The 20,891-nt window shown below is 41.0% G+C and overlaps 1 protein-coding gene across 21 annotated transcripts in view; it reads left to right on the forward strand.

Moving 5' to 3' along the window:
* Nucleotides 1-20,363, forward strand: part of CADPS (calcium dependent secretion activator) — a 477,516-nt gene extending 457,153 nt beyond the window's left edge. For all 21 annotated transcript variants that reach the window (XM_063630798.1, XM_055260407.2, XM_055260410.2 and 18 more), the window contains 2 exons: nucleotides 15,594-15,698; nucleotides 19,133-20,363. In XM_063630798.1, the coding sequence (XP_063486868.1) occupies nucleotides 15,594-15,698; nucleotides 19,133-19,312 (285 nt within the window). In that variant the 3' untranslated portion in view covers nucleotides 19,313-20,363. The remainder of the gene's footprint in view (nucleotides 1-15,593; nucleotides 15,699-19,132) is intronic.
* The last annotated feature ends 528 nt before the right edge of the window (nucleotides 20,364-20,891 follow it).

Genomic DNA, 20,891 nt, shown 5'->3' on the forward strand with positions numbered 1-20,891 from the left:
TCCTTTTCTCCCTTTTTCATAGAGAATAAATTCATATAAATATTATATACTATAGAAATGTAAAATAGGATTTAACAAGTCATTACTTCTTAAGATTGCTAGGAGAAGTAAATGAGTTTAAGTCATATAAACTGCTTAGAATAGTGCCTGATATATAATAAGTGCTCACTAAATATTTTCTTTTCTTTTTTTTTTTTTAAAGATACTAGGATCTCACTTGTTGCCCAGGCTGGCCTTAAATTCCTGGGTTCTAGTGATCTTCCCGCCTCAAACTCCCAAGTAGCTGAGACTATAGGCACATGTCATTGTTCTCTGCCTACTTTTATTATTATTATTGCTAGTTTTTTTGTTGTTGTTGTTTATTTTTTTTTAGAGACAGAGTTTCACTTTGTCACCCAGGCTGGAGTGCAGTGGTGCAATCATAGCTCACCGCAGCCTTGAACTCCTGACCTATAGTGATCCTCCTACCTCAGCTTCCCAAAGTGCTGGGATTACAAGTGTGAGTCATTGCAATATTATTAATGTCACTATAGAACTTTTTTCCAAATCAGATTCAATGAGACATAAACATCCTGAGAGAATTTAATGGGTGGCTCATGAAGAATAGTTCTTCTATTCTGGCCAGGTGCAGTGGCTCACGCCTGTAATCCCAACACTTTGGGAGGCCGAGGCGGGTGGATCATTGAGGCCAGGAGTTCAAGACCAGCCTGGCCAACAGAGCGAAACCCCATCTCTACTAAAAATACAAAAATTAGCCAGGTGGGGTGGCACACACATGTAATCCCAGCAACTCAGGAGGCTGAAGCATGAGAATCGCTTGAACCTGGGAGGCGGAGGCTGCAGTGAGTCGAGATCGCACCACTGCACTCTACCCTGGGCGTCAGAGCAAGACAGTCTCAAAAAAATAAATAAAATAAAATAAAAATAGTTATTTTTTTAAATACATTTGGAAAAACACAAAGTTAAATGGACTTCTCTACTACAGGACTTCTCAGAGCGTTTAATATGCTAATGTGGCACAACAAATCAGAATCACCAATAGTGTTCAGACAGAGTACAGAATACAGTATGCACACATGTATTCACATATACATTCACAGGCCAGTGAAAAATGCGAAGCTAGAAAAATGTATGCTTAGCTGGGCACAGTGGTGCATGCCTGTGGTCCCAGCTACTTGGGAGGCTGAGGTGGGAGGATCACCTGAGCCCAGGGAGGTTGAGGCTGCAGTGAGCCGTGATCGTGCCACTCTGCTCCAGCCTGGGTAACAGCACCCTGGGTGATGACAGAGTAAGACCCTGTCTCAAAAAAAGGAAAAATGTATACTAATGTCACTTTTAATTCCTTTTTAAAACTTAGAGTTAAATCCCTCTGAGTAGTCATTTTGTCCTGTCTGTGTTTAGCCCACTGATAGGATAAAATAGCAATGGTCCCCCAGGAAGAACCTCCAGTTCTCCTCCTACCAATCTGACAGACCATAGCTGGAGACCCGAGTGGGAAACATAACTTTTCCTGCAGCTGGGAGGCTGCTGGTCTCTGATGTACACATGTTCTTTTCTTTTTATTGGGCATTGTTGGGTGTCTTCATGTTTTTGAAGGCGTTCCACAGCGTCAAATCCATAAACTTCAGAACCACCTCAGATTCAAAAGGTGAAAAGGCCCTTACTCAAAATTTCAAAACAAGTTCTTATTCTAGACGAAGAGAAGAGTCGACTCTATTTGGAGCTTTCCAGTCCAAGTATATGTCACCGTTTAAATAAATAAAAAGACACAAACTGTCTGGATTGGTTTAGCTGGGCTGGGAGCCCTGTGATAAGAGGTCACTGGTGTGAGTTACTATGGTAATTGAGTAGTATCAGCAATAGTTTTGCTCTCATGAGCATTAAAGCACATAATAATAGGCAAACAACAGTGGTTAAAGCAAGCAGGTAGGATTACTATGTTCTTTTGTGAGAAGTATATAATGTCTTGTAGTCAGTTTTAAAGACTTCTCAACCCCCAAATCCACCCCACCATCACCTGCTGAGTAATTTTGTATGCTTAATCTCCTGCCCTCAACTCCAAGCTCTCTGCTAATTTGAGGCAAATGGGTATTTCTGACATTAAATAGGGCAGCAAGGAAGCTCTGACCTAGAAAACCTGCATTCTGAAGCACTGAGAAAAATATTCTTTCAAACAATTTTCTTAAGACTCTTTTGAATGACGAAGGAAAAAGAAAAATAGCTTTCACTGAAACAGGAGGTTGCAGCCTCCCAAGGAAGGGTATTTTGCAGCACAAGAAAAAAGGAAAGAAAAAGGAAAGAAAGAGAAACTTGCAGAGCATCCCCACTCCCAACTTCCCCCATAAAACTTGTCACTTCGCATTGCCATCCGCTACCCCAACAATAGTCACTCCGTGCCTATTGCTAATTGCAAGCACAGCTGAGGCCCAGCGGGGAACCCTTGCACAGTCTCAGGCCTTTATACGAGGCTCAATCTGTTGTATGGCACTTGTTCACACACAAAAAAACTACCAGCAAAGGCAGAAAGAGGCAGAGTCACAGGTTTCTTGTAATCCCTCTGCCTCCCCGCTGACAGCCCAGCCCTAGAAGCATTCCTGGTTTTGTCCTCCTCTTTACAAAATCTGAAGTGACCTTAAGCTACGAGCATGTCAGCTTTTGAATGTCGAGTTGCCGGCTTCTTCAGGTGCATTAAGGAGTTGGGGCGGGGGGGGGGGGCTACATCTGGCTTCTGCGTGTCTGTTTGCAGCACCCCTGGGGTGAGCTGTGGCTTCCTGTAACATGTAAAATATGAGTGTGAACTCAGGGTTCATGGCAAGGAACAGGAGGTCATGCCTCCATTCAGTTCTAAGTAAAGAAACTGGGAGTTTGCAGATGTTTTTCTGTATGTGTAATGACACCAACCCCCTCCCCAGCCACCGAGCAACCGAGCGCCGTTTTTTGATAAAATGTGCCACAATCAGTGTGCTACTTGCAGATTTATTCATATCAATTTTTGCAATTTATATATTCAGAGACAAGATTGCTATTTCGGCAACTTTATGTTGGATGTCGTACGTGTGCGTGTAGAGAAAGAGGGAGAGAAGTATGGGGCGGGGAGGGTGGGCAGAGAAAGAAAAGAAATTAAGCCTGTGCCTCAGGCCACCAGCTGGGGTGTTGTCAAGGAGACAAAGCATCAGACGGGAGGGTCTGTGTCCCGCTTTTGCCCAGCGGTCACTTCCTGCCCAGACTTGGAGCTGGGATATCTATTGCTTCTGGCCCAGAGGAAGGCCCATGAATGGCTACTTTGAGGGGAGAGTGGGTTTGTGGGGGTTGGGAACAATCCCCCAGTAGACAAGGCCCAGGCCACTTGAAGAAAGGCCTTCCCGTCCTCCCTGGAGGTCAAGAACAGGTAGGCCCAAGAAGAGTTTTGGTGTGGCCTCTATTTGGGCCTAGTGGGGGGCTCCCAGCCCTTCCTTCCCACCTTGCCACCCTCTGAGATGAGAAGGGAATTGAGCCTCCTGCAAAATTCCCACTTGCAGAAATTTCTATTCCCAGACCCCAAAGCCTCACACTGTATTTTCACCAACAGAAGACATGGGTTGGGCGAACAGGGGGATTAATCCTCCCAAGCCTGGGGAATAAATGCTCCTCAGTGGGGCAGTGTTAATTGCTGAGCTTGGTGCAAAGATCATTTTGAGGCATTTAAGAAATACATGATTTTTATTAGTATAACTGTTCCACGTAGGAGTTATTTTTCAGCAAAGGGCAAAAGCTTTGCCTGCCTTGCATTATTAGCCTAATTCTACTTAATTGTTTCCTAAAATAAGGGCTTCCTGAACACACATTCCAAACCTTAATAAGTCTGTTGTGGTGGGAGTGATTCTGGATGGAGAGCTGTTGCCCTTTTGGGCAACTGGGGTCTCAGGGCTGAGTGTTGCTTGAGCAGACTTGGCTTGAAAAATTGGAGCGGGGGCTGGTGGATAAGGGACAGGGGAGTCTCTGTGAAAACATATGAGGTGACGTGCTACACAGTGTAAAAAAATGCATCCTTTTCTTGTTGTTTGGACCCAATCCTCTATGAGCATTCTCAGTTCTCATCTCTGGGCTTCATTTAATTCTATTTCGCAGATTTAGAAATGTTGGCCCCGTGGCATGTTTTAAATAAACCAAATAAATGACTGAGCAAATGCTACCAGATTTGTTCTTTGTTCTTCATAATCTCAAAATTCTGTGGAGCCTTGAGAGTTTGAGAAATTGCCTCAGTACTGGGATTAAATGAAATGACCACACTCATCTTACAAAGAAATTTTTTGTTTTCTTAAAGTATGTTTGGGTGTGCCAGATTAGAATATGTACATTGCTGCATATCTGTTCTTTCTTAGGCAAAGTTTTGTTTTAAGTATGGGAAGTGATTTTTATTTCTCATCTTTCTTTTAATTGTCATAAAAGCACATAACAAAAAATGTACTGTCTTTTAACCATCTCTAAGTGTACAGTTCAATAGTATTATATAGATTCACAGTGTTGTGCAACCGATCTGTAGACGTCGTTTCATCTTGCAAAACTGAAACTCTCACCCATTAAACAACTCCCATTTACCCCTCCCCTTAGCCCCTTGTAACACTGTTCTACTTTCTGTTTCTATGAACTTGACTGTTCTAGATACCTCATATAAGTGGAATCATACAGTTTTTATCTTTTCGTGACTGATTTATTTCATTTAGCGTAATGTCTTCAAGAGTTATCTATGTTGTAGCATGTGACAGGATTTCCTTCCTTTTTAAGGCTTAATAATATTCCGTTGTACGCATATACCCCATTTTGTTTACCCACTCATCCTCTGATGGACACTTGGGTTGCTTCTACCTTCCAGCTATTGTGAATAAAGCTGCTACGAACATCAATATAGAATTATCTCTTCTAGATCCTACTTTCAATGTTTTTGCATCTATACTCAAAAGTTCCACTTTTGAGTAAGTATAATGGTACTTACTCAGGTTGTGGAAACCGGAAAAGTGGTATTTGCTTTTGGGTTGGAGGTAGTACTCCTAACTGAAAATTCACATCGGTGCCTCTGCTTTCCCATCTTATGCCTTCCTGTCTTTAAGTTGGTATCAATGAGTTGAACTTTGGCTTAGTTTTCTCATTTGAAGATGGTACACCATTTCCAGCAATATCTTATGATTATTAGGAAAGATAGCCTTTCTGACACCATCACACCTCCTCACTGATGACCACCCTCCATATTGAAAAGTGGGATTGGGTAGGATAAAGGGGGATTTTGTGACTTGTTGGGTTTTAGACAATCAGATTGATTCAGAAGCAACATACTTACTTGTATTCTGGTTTTGGCTAGCTAAAAATTTCCCAGAAGATGTGTCTTCCAGAGAGAGACCCCTAGATAGTTCATATAAGCTAAGCTTTGGATTAAACTCCCCTGCTTGATTTGCTTTTAGAAAGGATCCTTCTGGACTCTTGCCTCCCCTTGAAATTTCCCCCACGCAACAGGACTGACTTGGGTTAGAAGGCTGAAATGCATTAAGTCAGGAGTCTACATGTGGGTTCATCCCTTTAATCATTCGTTTGAAATTTTGATGCTAAAGAATTACTTATTACACATTTTACAGAGTTGAAATTTGGTCATGAATAGATAACTGCTTATCTTAATAAAAAATCAAGATATTTAGGACCTTCCTAAGGGAGTTAAAATAATGCTCCCAAATGTTAAATCCCTTATACCTTCCTATAGAAGCAGCAAATATTTTAAGCAGTAACAATTTAAATATATCTTTTAAATTATTATGTCTTTTGCATTATCTCTTCCTAATGAGAAAAGGCTAAAGGCAAAAGAGGAGATGAATTCTCTCAGCAGCAGGTTATAGAAAGCTATAGTCTCTGAAACTGTTGTTGTAGCACGTTGTCTCAGACTTCTCCGTCAGTGAGTCCTCAGGGAGCTGCCACCCAAACTTTAGGACCTGGCCATCCTGAAAAGCCACAGCACTGATAGCTTCGTAAAGACTTCAATGGCATGGGTTTTCAGGTATCCAAAGAATTATGGATGTTAAAAAAAAAAAAAATCCTACCCTCAACTAAAAATGACACTTAGGGCAGCTGAGAAGGTCATTCTGATTATCTGTACCCTCTGATTTAGTGTCTGATTAGAGCTTCGGTGTCTGATTAGAGCTTTGGTGTCTGATTATAGCTTTGTGCTGTTAGCTGCGCGTCCTGAAGCTGTGACTGGGAAATACCCATTTCTAAGAGCAGTTGTTTTGAAGGATGAATCCTGAATTATAGCAACACTCAAGTAAGGCAGAAGATTGTATCTTTCAACGGCATACTGGTTTTTGAACGCATTTGGATGATATGCCCTTTTAGAAAGTATTTGTTCAGCCCTTGGGAAGATTTGAGAAATCTGGAAACTTGCTATGAACCGCTTGCCGTCCTTTAGTGCTTTGCCCACTTGGCATAGACGGCTTGAACGTGCCAGGGTTTCTTTGTCAGACCCTCTGTGAATCTTTGATTAGAATACTAAATACGGCCGGGCGCGGTGGCTCACACTTGTAATCCCAGCACTTTGGGAGGCCGAGGCGGGCGGATCGCGAGGTCAGGAGATCGAGACCACGGTGAAACCCCGTCTCTACTAAAAATGCAAAAAAATTAGCCGGGTCCACGTGGTGACAGGTGCCTGTAGTCCCAGCTACTCGGAGAGGCTGAGGCAGGAGAATGGCGTGAACCCGGGAGGCGGAGCTTGCAGTGAGCCGAGATTGTGCCACTGCACTCCAGCGTGGGCGACAGAGAGAGACTCCGTCTCAAAAAAAAAAAAAAAAAAACACCAAATACAACCAGATCCCCGGTGATCGTTAGACCTGAGAGACCCAGGGGGCTGTGGAATTTTGGCTTAGGCTAACGAAGCTATGGGGACTTTGGTGGAAGTGTAAAGAAACCCTGAATGATGCTTTTCACATGTTCTTAAATTACCCAAATTGTAAGGAAGAAATACGCATTGAAAGCTTCAAACATAAAATATTTCATTACAGTATTTCAATATAGCAATTGAAATAGGTTGTAGGGGTTTTCTCCCTTAACAAATAATAGTTCACTTTTGTCACCAAAAACAAAATGAAGAACTTAGTCACATGGGTGTGGTCAAAGTATTATCTTCCTCTTTGACTCCTTGCCAACAAACAAAATGTTACTTCATTAGCCCCCCTAGGCAAGATGCTGTGCCAGTTTCTCTGAGGTGTGGCTGTGTTGGGTTAGAGAAAGGGAACTTTCCAGAGAAAATATAAAAATCCTCCAGCATTCAGTTCAAAAACACCGATTAGTTACCAAATTACCTGCTTGCTCAGGCGTTTTCAGAAAAACAGAAGCTGCTCGAAAAGGTGGGGTTTGTTTGTTTGTTTGTTTCTTCAGGGACAGGGCTTTGCTCTGTTCTCCAGGCTGGAGTACAGTGGCACAATCATAGCACTGCAACCCCAAACCCCTGGGCTCAAGCAATCCTCCCACCTCAGCCTCCTGAGTAGCTAGGACTGCAGGCACACACCACCCACCATTCTTGGCTAATTTTTAAATTTTTTGTAGAGATGGTGTCTCGCTGTGTTGCTCAGGCTGGTCTCAAACTCCTGGCTTCAGGTGATCCTCCCACTTTAGCCTCCCAAAGTGCTGGGATTACAGGCACTGTGAGCCACTGTGCTTGGCCTGCTGCTCAGAAAGTTTTGTACAACCGTGAGTAGCTCACACTTAAGGAGTTGTGATTTCTTATTTGGGAAGCAGGGTAGGACAACATGGCTCAGATAATAATACCCAATGCTTAGTATGTGTGTGGCACTCTTATAAGCACTCGGCACCTAATAACTCATTTAATCCTAGTAGGTTTTATTATTATCTCCACTTGCAGATGAGAAAACTGAGGCACAGGGGTGTTAGGAATTTATCAGGATCCAAACACAAGTGGTCTGAGTCAAGTGCATTTTCTTAGCCACAGGTTGCACTGCCTCTCAGAATTTTAAGTCGATGCCCCATCTCTTGCTAGCTGCTAGACCACTTTACTTCTGAGTCTCAGTTTCCTCATCTGTGAAGTGAAATTATGGATGATGATAAAGATTCAGCCACAGCACTGTTTAGAATTTAGACATGAACTGCCCAGGCATTTAATGCTTTGCTTTCCTAATATAGATGGCTTGAACATGCCAGTTTCAAAGGAAATACATGTTTAGAAATGAACTAACAATAGAACTCAGTTCCTAGTGGATTTCAACTATCACTCGGGATGGAGATACATTGGACTGAGTCACAAGTTTTCAATCAAAGAAGGTGTGTGAAGGTGTGTGTTTCTGCATGGTATGGTTATTTGTTCTTAGGCCATTATTTTTTAAAGAGCTCATTTTTATGATATTGGGCTAAATATTTCCCTCATTTATAGGCATGGGGCAACATATCTTGTCAGGAATATGTGTGTGTGTATATATGTATGTGTGTGTTGCTAAAAGTGATTTACTACAGTATGTGTGTTATACTTCAATAAAATTTTCCTGTGAAGAAAAAAGCAACACAGGAAGAACTGAGTTTGGATAAGACTATTTTCACTGGATTTGTGACTTTGCCTAAAATTCTTCTCTTCTAGTGCTTCCTGATGACATCTTTAATTTCACATGAGACAGTTTTTTTCCCCTGACATGAAAAGGCTCTACCATTTTGCTCTCCTTATTCACTAAAAGTTTTAAAGCCTATGATATGTAATTTTTCAGAAATTTTGATCAATGTTATAGCTTTTCTATCTCTGAAACTCTGTTAGGAATATTCAATCATTGTGATGAAGGCAACTTTTATAGTTTCTCCCACTAGCAATTGATGAGTTACCAACCTAAAATAGAAGACGAGGTAGGATGATAGGGGACAAGAAAAATTATGTTAATGCTGGCCAAGAAATGGTAGCCTTCGGCCTCATTCACCTTTTTCTAATCATTTCCTTAAGAGTCAGCAATGATTATCTCTCATCCATCAGTTCTTAAGGCTGTTGAGTGGTTTTCCATGGGGATGCCCCTGAGTCCCCACACTCTGCTTAGCAACTTTCTGTGTTCATAAAATGTAGAATCTTTCCAACACCAAGCCAAGCTCAGGCTCTAAGAGAAACAGTTTCAACAGCATTGTCCTACCCACGCACTTCTTTGAGAACTTCAAAGCTGAATGAATTTGCTCTAGGGACACTTAGGACTAGAGCTGTTTCTGTGTAACCAATCCATTACTTCTATAAAGTACCAAGTTGAATGCAAACCACTTTTATACAGATTTAGTGGTAAATAACCAACTTGAAACTTGTCCCATCACTTACTAGTTGTGTGACCATAGGCTGCTTATGTAACCTATCTATGCCCTTTTCTCTCATCTACAAAGCGAGGCTGTTAATAGTGTCAACATCTTGAGTTCAATTCAATGATTAAACTATATAATGCTTGTAGTATATTTCGTGCAGTGCCTGAACATTAGAAGGGCTCCATGTTCAATGAGTAGGCAACTATTCTTACGAATTGTACATGCACGTGAGTGCATATGGCTGTGTATTAGGAATCCTGTACAAAATAGTACTTTGCTGAAAACAGTAGACTCTAAAGTCCTACGGAATGGTCTGGTCTGACAGGGGTTTGTGTAAGTTAAAGGGATAAATTACTCTTGTGACGAGTATGAAAATACAGTCAGTGGTTCTATCTCCTCTCAGCCACTACTCCTTGTTTCCACTGCCACTCATCTGTGATATACGACTTGTTCTGAAAACAAATGTACCATTAACAGTAATGTCTTTGTAGGATATCAAATTAACATCAAGATGTTGGGGGTCAGGAATTAAGACTCATGTAAATGAGAGTGGCTGTCATGACAGAAGACAGAACTGCAGTAGCAATCATTGTAGCAACATTCTATATAGCTGATTAGATAGTGTCCAGAGCTAAATGAAAGCCCATTTTCTGTGAATCCCATAATGTCCAATAAGGTGTTAATTATTCATCTTGTCTCTGAAGCCTAATCTCTTCCAGGGGGTAAAGTTTCCAGGGGAACAGTGAACCCAAGAGCAGGGCTAGGAAGAGGTAAGTGAGCAACTTTTCTATCACAAAATTTAAGGGAGAACCAAAAAATATAGTAACCAAGATAAATAATATTTTAATACAACATTTTTACAAAATCAAAATTAGTGCAAAAAATCCATGATGTCTGAAATATCAAAATGTTCATTAAAGACAGGATCTGATCCGGCACTTGTACAACCCTGCCCTACTCCCTCACCCTAATCCTGGCCTTAGTTAACCAGAATGTTAGAGAAGAAATATTTTATGTTTAAAGATTTCTCTTCATGAAGTCAGTATGTTTGCAGGGCAAAATGGGTGACCCAAGTGTATCTGCATATTAATGATCTAAGCTTCTTACTAGAAAGGGAGGATCAAAAAAATGTCTTTCTGTCACATATTGAAAGTATGTCCATGGGCCAGGTGCAGTGGCTCATACCTGTAATCCCAGCACTTTGGGAGGCCAACATGGGCAGATCACCTGAGGTCAGGGGTTCAAGACCAGCCTGGCCAACATGGCAAAACCCCATCTCTAGTAAAAATACAAAAAATTAGCTGGACATGGTGGCTTGTACCTGTAGTCCCAGCTACTCAGGCTGAGGCAGGAGAATCACTTGAACCTGGGAGACAGAGTTTGCAGTGAGCCAAGATCATGCCACTGCACTCCAGCCTGAACACAGAGCAAGACTCTGTCTCAAAAAAAGAAAAACAAACAAAAAGAAAGTATATCCATGATGTTTCTGAGAGGAATAACAACAGTGGATAAATTTTATTGAGTCCTTACTATGTGACACTCACTCTGCTAGGCCCTCCACATAAATTATTTCTTTCTTTCTTTTTTTTTTTTTTGAGACGGAGTCTCGCTCTGTCGCCCAGGCTGGCAGTGGTGCAATCTCGGCTCACTGCAAGCTCCGCCTCCCGGGTTCACGCCATTCTCCTGCCTCAGCCTCTCCTAGTAGCTGGGACTACAGGCGCCCGCCACCATGCCCGGCTAATTTTTTTTGTATTTTTAGTAGAGACGGGGTTTCACCGTGGTCTCGATCTCCTGACCTCGTGATCCGCCCGCCTAGGCCTCCCAAAGTGCTGGGATTACAAGCGTGAGCCACCGCGCCCGGCCCATAAATGATTTCTTTCAATGCTCACAGTAATCCCATGAGGCGAGTACTGGTATTAACCCCAAAAGGAGACTGAGGGTCAGAGAATTAAGTAATTTCCTTGAGATTACCCAGCTAATAAGTATCCAATGTAGAGTGAAGCTGTAACTCACCCCACAGGGTTTGAGAAATCACTCATTCTGTGTCTGAATCTTTTAAATTCAAGACGTAAGTCTAGGTCAATATAGTTTAAAATATGCTTTATGAACCCAAAGTTTGGATGATGATCTACCAGAAAAAACTTTACAACACAACTGCATGGTTAAGGAGCTACTTGTGTGTCCTGTAAGGCATGCATACAATTCCAGAAATATTCCAATGGGAATAATTTTCTTCACCACCACATGACTTTCCCTGGTAATGTGTTCCGCTTTCTCCCTTGTTTTTGGGAATCTTTTAGGTTGGGAGAGGGAGAGAAAAAAGAGAAGAAATGATGATGATGATGAGGATGATGATGAGGATGATGATGATTGCAGTGGTGGAGGTGGTGGTAGCTAACATTTATTGAGGCCTTATCATGTGCCAAATGCCGTTGTGAGCGCTTTATGAGCATGATTTCATTTACCCATCAGAAAAAGCCTAAAAATGGCTAGTTAGTCCCCATTTTCATCAGGAAACTGAGTCTCTGAGAATGTAAGTAACTTGCCCAAGATCACAAACCCAGGTGGATGTTAGGGCCTGTGCTCTTAACCACGACAGTGTAGAAAGAAAGAAGAATTAAGTGGCAAATTTTTAGATAAGCCTTCCAGCTTCTTTTAAATAGAGCCTTCAGATCCAGTTCAGCTACTGAAGAGGTTCCCACCTTTCCAAAGGCCCTGTTGTCTATGATGGGCATCCTTTTGGGTGACAAGTTCAAAACCTTCACAGAATTTTCCCCAGAGGGCATATTTTAAAGGTGCCCAGGCTGTTGAGGGCTTTATTTCTTTAGTGCTTTTTTTTTAGGATTAAAATAGCTTTATTTAGCAAGTTTCAAATTAATATACTTGAATTAATGGGAGGCAGTAAAGGAGTAGAAATTATACTTAAATACTTAGTACATGTCGTCAGCCCACAATTCTTATTTCTACAGACTTGGAGTATATTTTACCGAAAAGTTAGTGCCCAGGTGTTAGGGTAGCTCTGGAAAAGGCATATCCGAACCAAGGACTAAACAAAATAGGGATCACTTAAAATATTTTATTAATTTCCTCTTTTGAAGAATCATAACAAATCTGCTGCATTCCCATCCGTCTCAAATAAAGCAAACCCGATTAATAAGCACTGTGAGCCCTTTGAGGAAGAGCAGAACAACCCAGACACCAAGGATTGTGCTGATAAATGTTTAATGACTGGCTTTCTGGGAGGGAGAAAGCCCTGGTTTGTGGCATTTGCCAATTCCCATGATGAAAAAATCCCCCATGAAGGCCTATTTCTAGCTATCAATGTGATATCCCTGAACGCAGATTTGGGAAGAGATGTGCAAGATCGGCTGTCATGACCGGCAAACACACTGCTCCATCCCTTAGGAAGGAGGAACGGAAGACAGTCCGCTCTTTCAATGCAGTGGCTATCCTGGAGGGCTGCTGCTTCTGGAGGCACTCACTGTGTGACATTGGCAAGTCACTTCACCTCTCTGGGCCTTTGTTTCCTCCTCTATAACAGATAACGTGGAAGATCCCCTGTACCTCTAACATTTTAAAGTTCTAGAAGGCAGTGCCTCCTGCTTTTTCCGACATCCAAATGCCTTGAAGCGCCTTTCTGGAAAACCAAGTTAGCACTATGCTGCATCCAAAAGTGCCTCCAATTTCATCTCCTGAGCATAAGGTTTGGAAAGGAGTGACTTACTCCCTTTTGCCTCTTTAAATGTGTAGCCAATGGGGCATCATACATTTTTTACACTTCTTTTGCTAGATGTGAGATCCAGGAAGGAAAGCATGGATGTTCCAGGGCTTTCTTGTTCTCCTCGGGTGGGAGGCTGCGTGTGATGCACTGATTCATTGCTGTATGCAATTTCTACCTCCCTACCCTTTCGGCAGCCGAGCAAGATTGTTGATAGTCTCCTACCTTTTTATTTTTATTTTTATTTTTTACTACTAGAAACCATTTACAAGAGTGGGAACTGCTTACATAAAATGGAGGGGCGGCAGGGGGTTGCGTTATTTATTTATTTTTTTTCCTGAAAGGTGGCACGTCTCTCAGCAAAGAGAAAAAGGCATGTTGCACAAGGCTTGCTGGCAGTGATATAAGCCAGCGCCGGTTTGCCTGTTGTCACAGCCAAAGCAAAATGCCACCTCTGCCTAGAAGCCAGAGTGCCACACTCCTCTTTTGTGTCCCTGAGATGTACCCATCATGAGGCCCTGGAATTGTAGGTTTGGCCAGGAGGTTGCCAGGATTGCTCGAAGGTCATCTTCCAATCCCAGGAGGCTGGGGGTAAGGGGAGGTTGATCATAGTTCTCAAAATAGATCTGTTGAGCACCCCAGATTACATGTCAGCTACAACCAGTAAATGTGGAATTTGAGGCCTGGGGTTAGCACAAGACAGCCCCCCAGTTGCCAGGAGTAAGGTAGGGCTGCCAGAATACCAGTGACCCAGTGATCATTCTGTCCCTGGGCCCCTTCTTAACAAACCCAGATGCAGTGACAGTAAAAGCTCCAGAATCCCAAGGCAGGAGGTGCCAAAAACACCCCCCAACAACCACTACCAAAAAAAATTTTTCAGTAAAATGTTCTCACCCCTAGAGGGGAAAACCTGTCCACGCCTGAAGCAGCTTGACCCCAGCAAACACCCTGCCTCCATGGAGTGAACTGCAAATCTCAAAAAAAAAAAAAAAAAAAAAAAAAAAATCTACTTCCTACCCCTCCTGCTCCCTGGGGAGGGACAGAAGGTTCCTAAAACTGACAGTTTCGCCTCCATGATCTTTAAAAGAGCAGAAGTTGGCTGTGAGGCTGCAGTGCTGCCTCGATTGGGGTAGTGTGGTCTCTGTTGCGGCTGGGCTCCAAGGAGAGCCACAATTGGCTCCGATGAGGAAGGAGCCTAGAAATGAGAGATTGCAAAGAGGGCTTCTGTACGCCATGGCTGAGACTGTGTCGTTTCTTGCAAGGTGAAACTTGGCAGTTCTACCTTGCAAGTAAAAACCTAAATTAATTTTTTTTAAAAGAAATTAAGTCAGAAACAAGGCTTCGGAAAAACTGTGAGTGTTAGGCATAAACTGATTTTGGATGATCTTTAGGTGAGAAAGGGTGGAGTTACCATCAGAAACATGTTTTTATTTATGCTTTTCGAATCCCCACTGGTGTGCGATGTGTGTGTGCGCGCGCGTGCATGTGCGTGTGTATTGGTTAGCATGAGAGTATGCATCATCTCAATTCTCTAACCAGTCTTTCTTTTTTGCATCTTTTCTGTGCACAGTTCATATAGATCCCCTATAAATAAATATATAGGTCCATCCACACCTTTTCATTTTATTTGTAAATTGTTTGGTATACGCCACAGAGCGTAATGAAACCTGGTGAAGTTTAAAAGATTAGATTTTTTTTTATACTGACACTTCATAACACTGTTCATATGTCTCCGAGTGAGATTTATGAATATATGAGCAGTACTGCAAAATTATACTGCACCAGAGACTTCCTGCACCACAGGGGTGGCAGTCTAAAGTGACACAGCTTCAAGCATTTTTCACAGACAAGAAGCAAAATTTAACCCCCTTAAGGGGAAGTATGATTTCAACAGCTTGAAATGAGCTCATTTGTAGATAGTTTTTTTTTCTCTCATCTTCCATAATTTTTTGGTGTTAAGATTAAAACAGATTGCACAGCCAATGTAAGGGCACATAAGCTGCCCAGAGTACAGTTTGGCCCTTAAAGAGAAATCTTCATTCATTGTCTTTATCAGCACTCCTCATTCAGGTAAATGAAGATAAACTTGCCCCTAAATTCCTAAGGCTCTCAGCCCAATTTCCAGTATTGTACTTAGCAGACAGGGTGTGGAATTTTCAAACGGTAAGTGGCAAGGAACATCAATTAATCCAGTGGAGAAGCCTTCATCTCTCTGGCACCAAAGACAATGACATTAGGAAATAATTAGTGTCTTGAATATAAATGGTGTAAAATTGTCCAATAAAAAAGATAATCAGAAGAGCGAAAGATGGTCTCTATGAATTGAAACATAGGAAGTGTCTGTCATGGAAGAGTTCAATTAGATTCAAAGTCCTAACTGGTCTGTCTTAGATTGGTCCAGTATCCAGTACCCTGTAATTTTGTATAAACTAACGTTCATTAATCTCTATGCTCTCAAATTCTCTTTAACCATTTTGTTTCCTCCTGCAACAGAGTGGGGTACTCAAATATTGCCTGCTGTCTCTCTCTGCCCTATAAATGCTCCATGATGTATTGGCTGGAGAACTTTTGTCTCTTTTTTCAGCAATGGTACAACAGCTCCATGAACGTGATCTGCACCTGGTTGACGGACCGGATGGACTTACAGCTTCACATTTATCAGTTGAAAACACTAATTAGGATGGTAAAGGTAAAAGAAAAAATAATTATTCTTTGCAAATGGCTTACTGAAATATATTTCACTGGCAAGCTGCAAAGCTTGCTTAACACAAAGAATATTAGTTTACATATAAAATAGTATCTCATACAAGAAAAACCTATGCGATTGTTTTGTGATGCATGATAAATGTGTTACTCAGACAGCAAAGGGAAATTTAATACAAATGAATTTGATATCTTTTTCCAGAGAGGAAAAATACTTCGTTTTGCCATGCAAAAATACCGCAGAGGCCGTCGTGTCCTTTGCATTAGGCTTTCAAAAACTGGCTTTTGGTGCCATTATGTTAATCACATCCATTACCAATTTCATTTATAGTTTAATTAAATAAAATGTTGCCACTATTAATTTAATAGAAATATTTACCCCCAGCTATTTCTAAATATGTCCTGTGATCATTATCAGAATGCAAATCAATATTGTTCTCATAGTTAATTGAAGTAGTTCGTCTTACAATGCGTGTACACAATCAAATGTAAAGGATCACAAAGGTGAGATAACTTGTTCTCGTGTGTGTGCCTTGGACTAATGATAATTACTTCAGCGTGAAATCTCAGTGGTTTACATGAAATAATAAGATCACAGAAGGGGGTAAATACATTTTTGATCATTTCAGTTTCCATTTGATGCTTCACCATAGAGGGTTTTAAAACATTCGTATGCAAAAATCTCATTCAAAGCATAAAGTCCTTTAAAATATTTTAACAATAAACGTAGCTGAATGTCTATTTCTTAACAGTTTGCCAAAAGTCCCAGCAACACCCACTCCTGGGTACCCCACCCCCACCCCGTTTCTTAGTCTCTTTTGGATCAGCACCATTTCACTTTACCCCAGTGCTGACTTACAACCAATTGCTGTTCCCTTGTGTGTAATTAAGGAGAATTATTATTATCTGCATTTGATCTCACAAAGCATCCACCCGGGAAAGGTTATAGATAGCAGTGTATTACAGCTCTTAAAATAGGAATGTATACACTTAGACTATGGACCCAGCCTCATTTTCACATTTTTTTACTTCAGTTCCTTAGGACCAGCTCAATAGTCAAGCGGTCGCCTGACCACTTGAATTCCATCTTCTGTGCATAAATACACTTCGGGGAAATTTTCTGTTTGACCCTTACTGGGTAGACATGAAAAGAAGATATAATTTTCATACTTAAAAATTATCTTCCCATTATTTCTATTTCCAGATTGGTGTTGGAAATTAACAATATTTTATGAAGGAAAAATATAAGTCAGAGGGGAGGTTTAATCTTAGCCTTTTGCCAAAACAAAAAAAAAAATGTGATATGAACCACAGAGAACGGATACAGAAATGTCACTGCCAAAGGAACCCCTTCACTTTAGCAAAAAGTGGGTTCGTTCAGCTTACCTGATGCCACAACTCGGAGCTATGAAGCAGAATTCACAACCTTTAAACCAAGAACATCACCCAGAGGCCTCCTCCTCCAGGGCAGATTTCCAAGGATAATTGGCTTTCTTTCTTGCATCAACAGCCACTTCATTTATTCATCCATTCATTCATTATTCAGCAAGCATTTATTTATTCATTCAACATTGGATAAATATTAGGTGGGCCTCTACTTGTATATTACCGGATGGAGGATTCAAAAATGATGAGATGTGGTCTCTGCACTTAGGCATTGAGAGTCTAGTTGGTATACACATTGCTTTGGAATTTGAATAAATGAGAGAATACTCAAATGCTTTTTACCTTTATTTTCCCCATCATATTCTGGCAACAATTATGTTATTCTAAGTGGCAACAGAACAAATGACTGAAAAGTACAAAAATTTAAGTTAATTTTGTAGATATCTGGTCCACACCATGCCTAACGTTTACTCACTCTCTTACCCGTCCCCATCAAAGTGAAAACACAGTTCAGGTAGCTGTCTAGCTTCCTCCTCTCAGCGAGCCTTGCAGGTCGATGCATGACTGAGGGTAACCTTATAATTTAATGTCTAAACCAGATTACTCTTTTGTTATTGGACTTCGGTAAGCCAAACTGGGTTCACTCGTTAACTCTATAGTCATTACAACATGTGACCTTCAAGAGGGGTTGACATTGTGATTGTTGCTATCATGCCCGCATTAGATGGACTATTAAAAATAGAAATAATGGGCCGGGCACGATGGCTCATGCCTGTAATCCCAGCACTTTGGGAGGCCGAGGTGGGCGGATCACAAGGTCAGGAGATCGAGACCATCCTGGCCAACATGGTGAATCCCCGTCTCTACTAAAAATATAAAAATTAGCTGGGCATGGTGGTGTGCTACTCAGGAGGCTGAGGCAGGAGAATCGTTTGAACCCGGGGGGTGGAGGTTGCAGTGAGCCGAGATCGCTCTGCTGCACTCCAGCCTGGGCGACAGAGCGAGATGCCATCACGAAAAAAAAAAAAGAAAAAGAAGAAATAATGATGGGAGTGGTGTTGATGTATGTTAGCATTCCTTATCTTGCCCCTTTAGCAAGTTTCCTATATCAGTAGGAGAAACAAACAGCAGAATCAGTAGCTGAAATGATATGCAGTGTGATGAGGAGAGTTGTAGTTAGAGACCTTTTTAAAAAAAAAAAAAATTACAAAGTAGACAACAGCCAGATGCTTCTGGTGATATTCAATTAACACTGAAGGATTTCTAGAAAAACAGTCCTTGAGATTCCTAAGGAAATCTGAGAGAAACTGCCTGAAGGATCAAAGAAAGAACTTGTGGTGCAGTAATACCAAGCCATTGTTCTTGAAAAAGAGCCAAATTTCTTCCCTGAGACCATGAAGTTGTGAACGGGATACAGTTCTTTCCCAAGGAGATAAGAAATGAGTCACATGCCTGCAACATATTGATGAGGCATTAGCGCTCCATCTTTCTCATAATTGTCGCTGCCTGTAATAGGTTTCATATACCAACATACATATGTCTGTCTTGTGAATGAGACAGAGGGATATCAGTACAGCTTATGCAGTTACAAGACTCAAAAATACTGAAACAAGACTGCAGCAGAAATCACAAAATACCGTAATCACTCAATCCATTATTTATATGTTATAGCCCCTTCCTGTGTCTATCATATTATATTACACTAACCTAAGAGAAAGAACCAGTGCACAAAAAGGAACCAAAACAATTATGGAACATTTCCCTTTATGGAACTGAATAAACACAACCTTATGTTCTTTGCTTTGTCTCATTTAATATAGTTTATCCTGTCACTATTTCTCATTTTCTGTCATTCAAAGGATCTCAGTTTTCAATACAAGTGAAATCTAAGCACAGTGGCTTTTTATTTGACAATGCATAAAGTGTGATATTTAGCTGAAGGTCAGTGCTCTCACACCCACACCTGCTTTTACCTTCTCCCTCCCCACCATGGAGATGAGAGCTCTGTTATCACTGTATCTTTTCCCTCCTTAGAAAACCTACAGAGATTTCCGATTGCAAGGGGTCCTGGACTCCACCTTAAACAGCAAGACCTATGAAACGATCCGGAACCGTCTCACTGTGGAGGAAGCCACAGCATCAGTGAGTGAAGGTGGGGGACTGCAGGGGATCAGCATGAAGGACAGCGATGAGGAAGATGAAGAAGACGATTAGACCTTTTGGTCCTAGAGTCCGCTGGGATAGAGTCCTGTAATCAGTGCATGTCCTTAGTCTGTTAGTTAAACCCATTAGGGAATTTTCTGTCAACTCTCATGCCCATGAGATGTTTATCAATACAACTGCCATTTTAGCTATGTGGTACCAAGATTAGCAAATGACCTTCATATCCACTGATTTCCTGATGTCCATGTCTATATGTTTACAAGCAATATGGAGCACCATTCTTTAAATACTGTTCATGGAGAATACATAGTCTAACCACTAGGCGTGTCCCTGTTATCAGCAAAGATCAATGATGCTTCATTCATGTACTATGTATGCATTGGTGGTAAATGGATGTGAGGGTGAGTACACCAAGTACATTCACTTTGTTTCACGTATGTGGATGCCAGTTAATTAAATGGGTACATAAATAAATTAATTAAAACACATAGATCTGCTTTGTGTTATTTTTTTTAGAAAAACAAAAGACAAGTCTCCAACAATCAACTTTTGATTCTTTCTGTTCCCCTAAAACTAAAAAATGAACCCCTTGTGTCCTTGTTAACCCGTCCTTTCATTTACTTATATAATTAGCCAAAAAAAAGGATGGTTCCATACCAATGGATTTATTCTCTTAATTGCCACAGCAAGGGGGCGATCCTATCACGACTTAACATCAAGCGCACAGTTCAGAACTACTGTCTTCTGTCAAAGTTTCTCCTCTTAAATGTTATTTTGCTTTTATGTCTCAACTGTGTATGTAAAAAAAACCGAATATTTAAATTACAACCCTAGACTAAAAATGTGTTTATAATAAGATGTGGATATTTCCTTCAGTAGATTGTAACCATAATTTAAATTATTTTGTTCCACACTGTTTTTTATATCTGTCATGTACATTGCATTTTGATCCGTAACTGCACAACCCTGGGGTTTGCTGCGGAGCTATTTCTTTCTATGTAAAGTAGTGGATCCATCTTGCTTTTGCCTTATATAAAGCCTACAGTTATGGAAGTGTGGAAAACTGTGGCTTCTCAATAAATATTCAAATGTCCTAAGAATATACGTTTGGGTCTGTCTTCCTCTGTCTCCTTTGAATGCCAGAACTGAAACACAACAAGAAGAAATAGGAAAGGGGAGGGAAGAGGTAATTTTTGTAGAGTGTTCTTGAAACTGTTGGAGTGGGTCGTTTTCAAATGCTCGTAGTTCTTCATGAGAGACTGCCTAAAATTCCGTTAATTCAGACTCCACTAATTCAGAATCCGTGGGCATTTGGACATGTTGGACAGATTACGCTTGCATTATAGGATAAATAAGGGTTTGCTGAGCAAGTAAGTAGTGTAAACGAGAGGAATGTTTCTCCTGTACGAAGAGAAGGCCAACAAACTGTTTTTAAGCACCACTTTAACAGCAGTGTTTGCATTCAAACAAAGTGTGTGCCAATTATATATGATTCTTATATATTTGTTAAAGCATTTTAAAAGATTCCCTAAGATATGGAGTACTCTACTCACTCCTCAGGCCCTGTCAGCAATATAATCACCTAGGTTTGTAAGAAATCAAATATTTTGTCGCCTTGTTTGCTTTATTT

This window comes from Symphalangus syndactylus, chromosome 21 (genome assembly GCF_028878055.3).
Source record: "Symphalangus syndactylus isolate Jambi chromosome 21, NHGRI_mSymSyn1-v2.1_pri, whole genome shotgun sequence".
NCBI classification, from domain to species: domain Eukaryota; kingdom Metazoa; phylum Chordata; class Mammalia; order Primates; family Hylobatidae; genus Symphalangus; species Symphalangus syndactylus.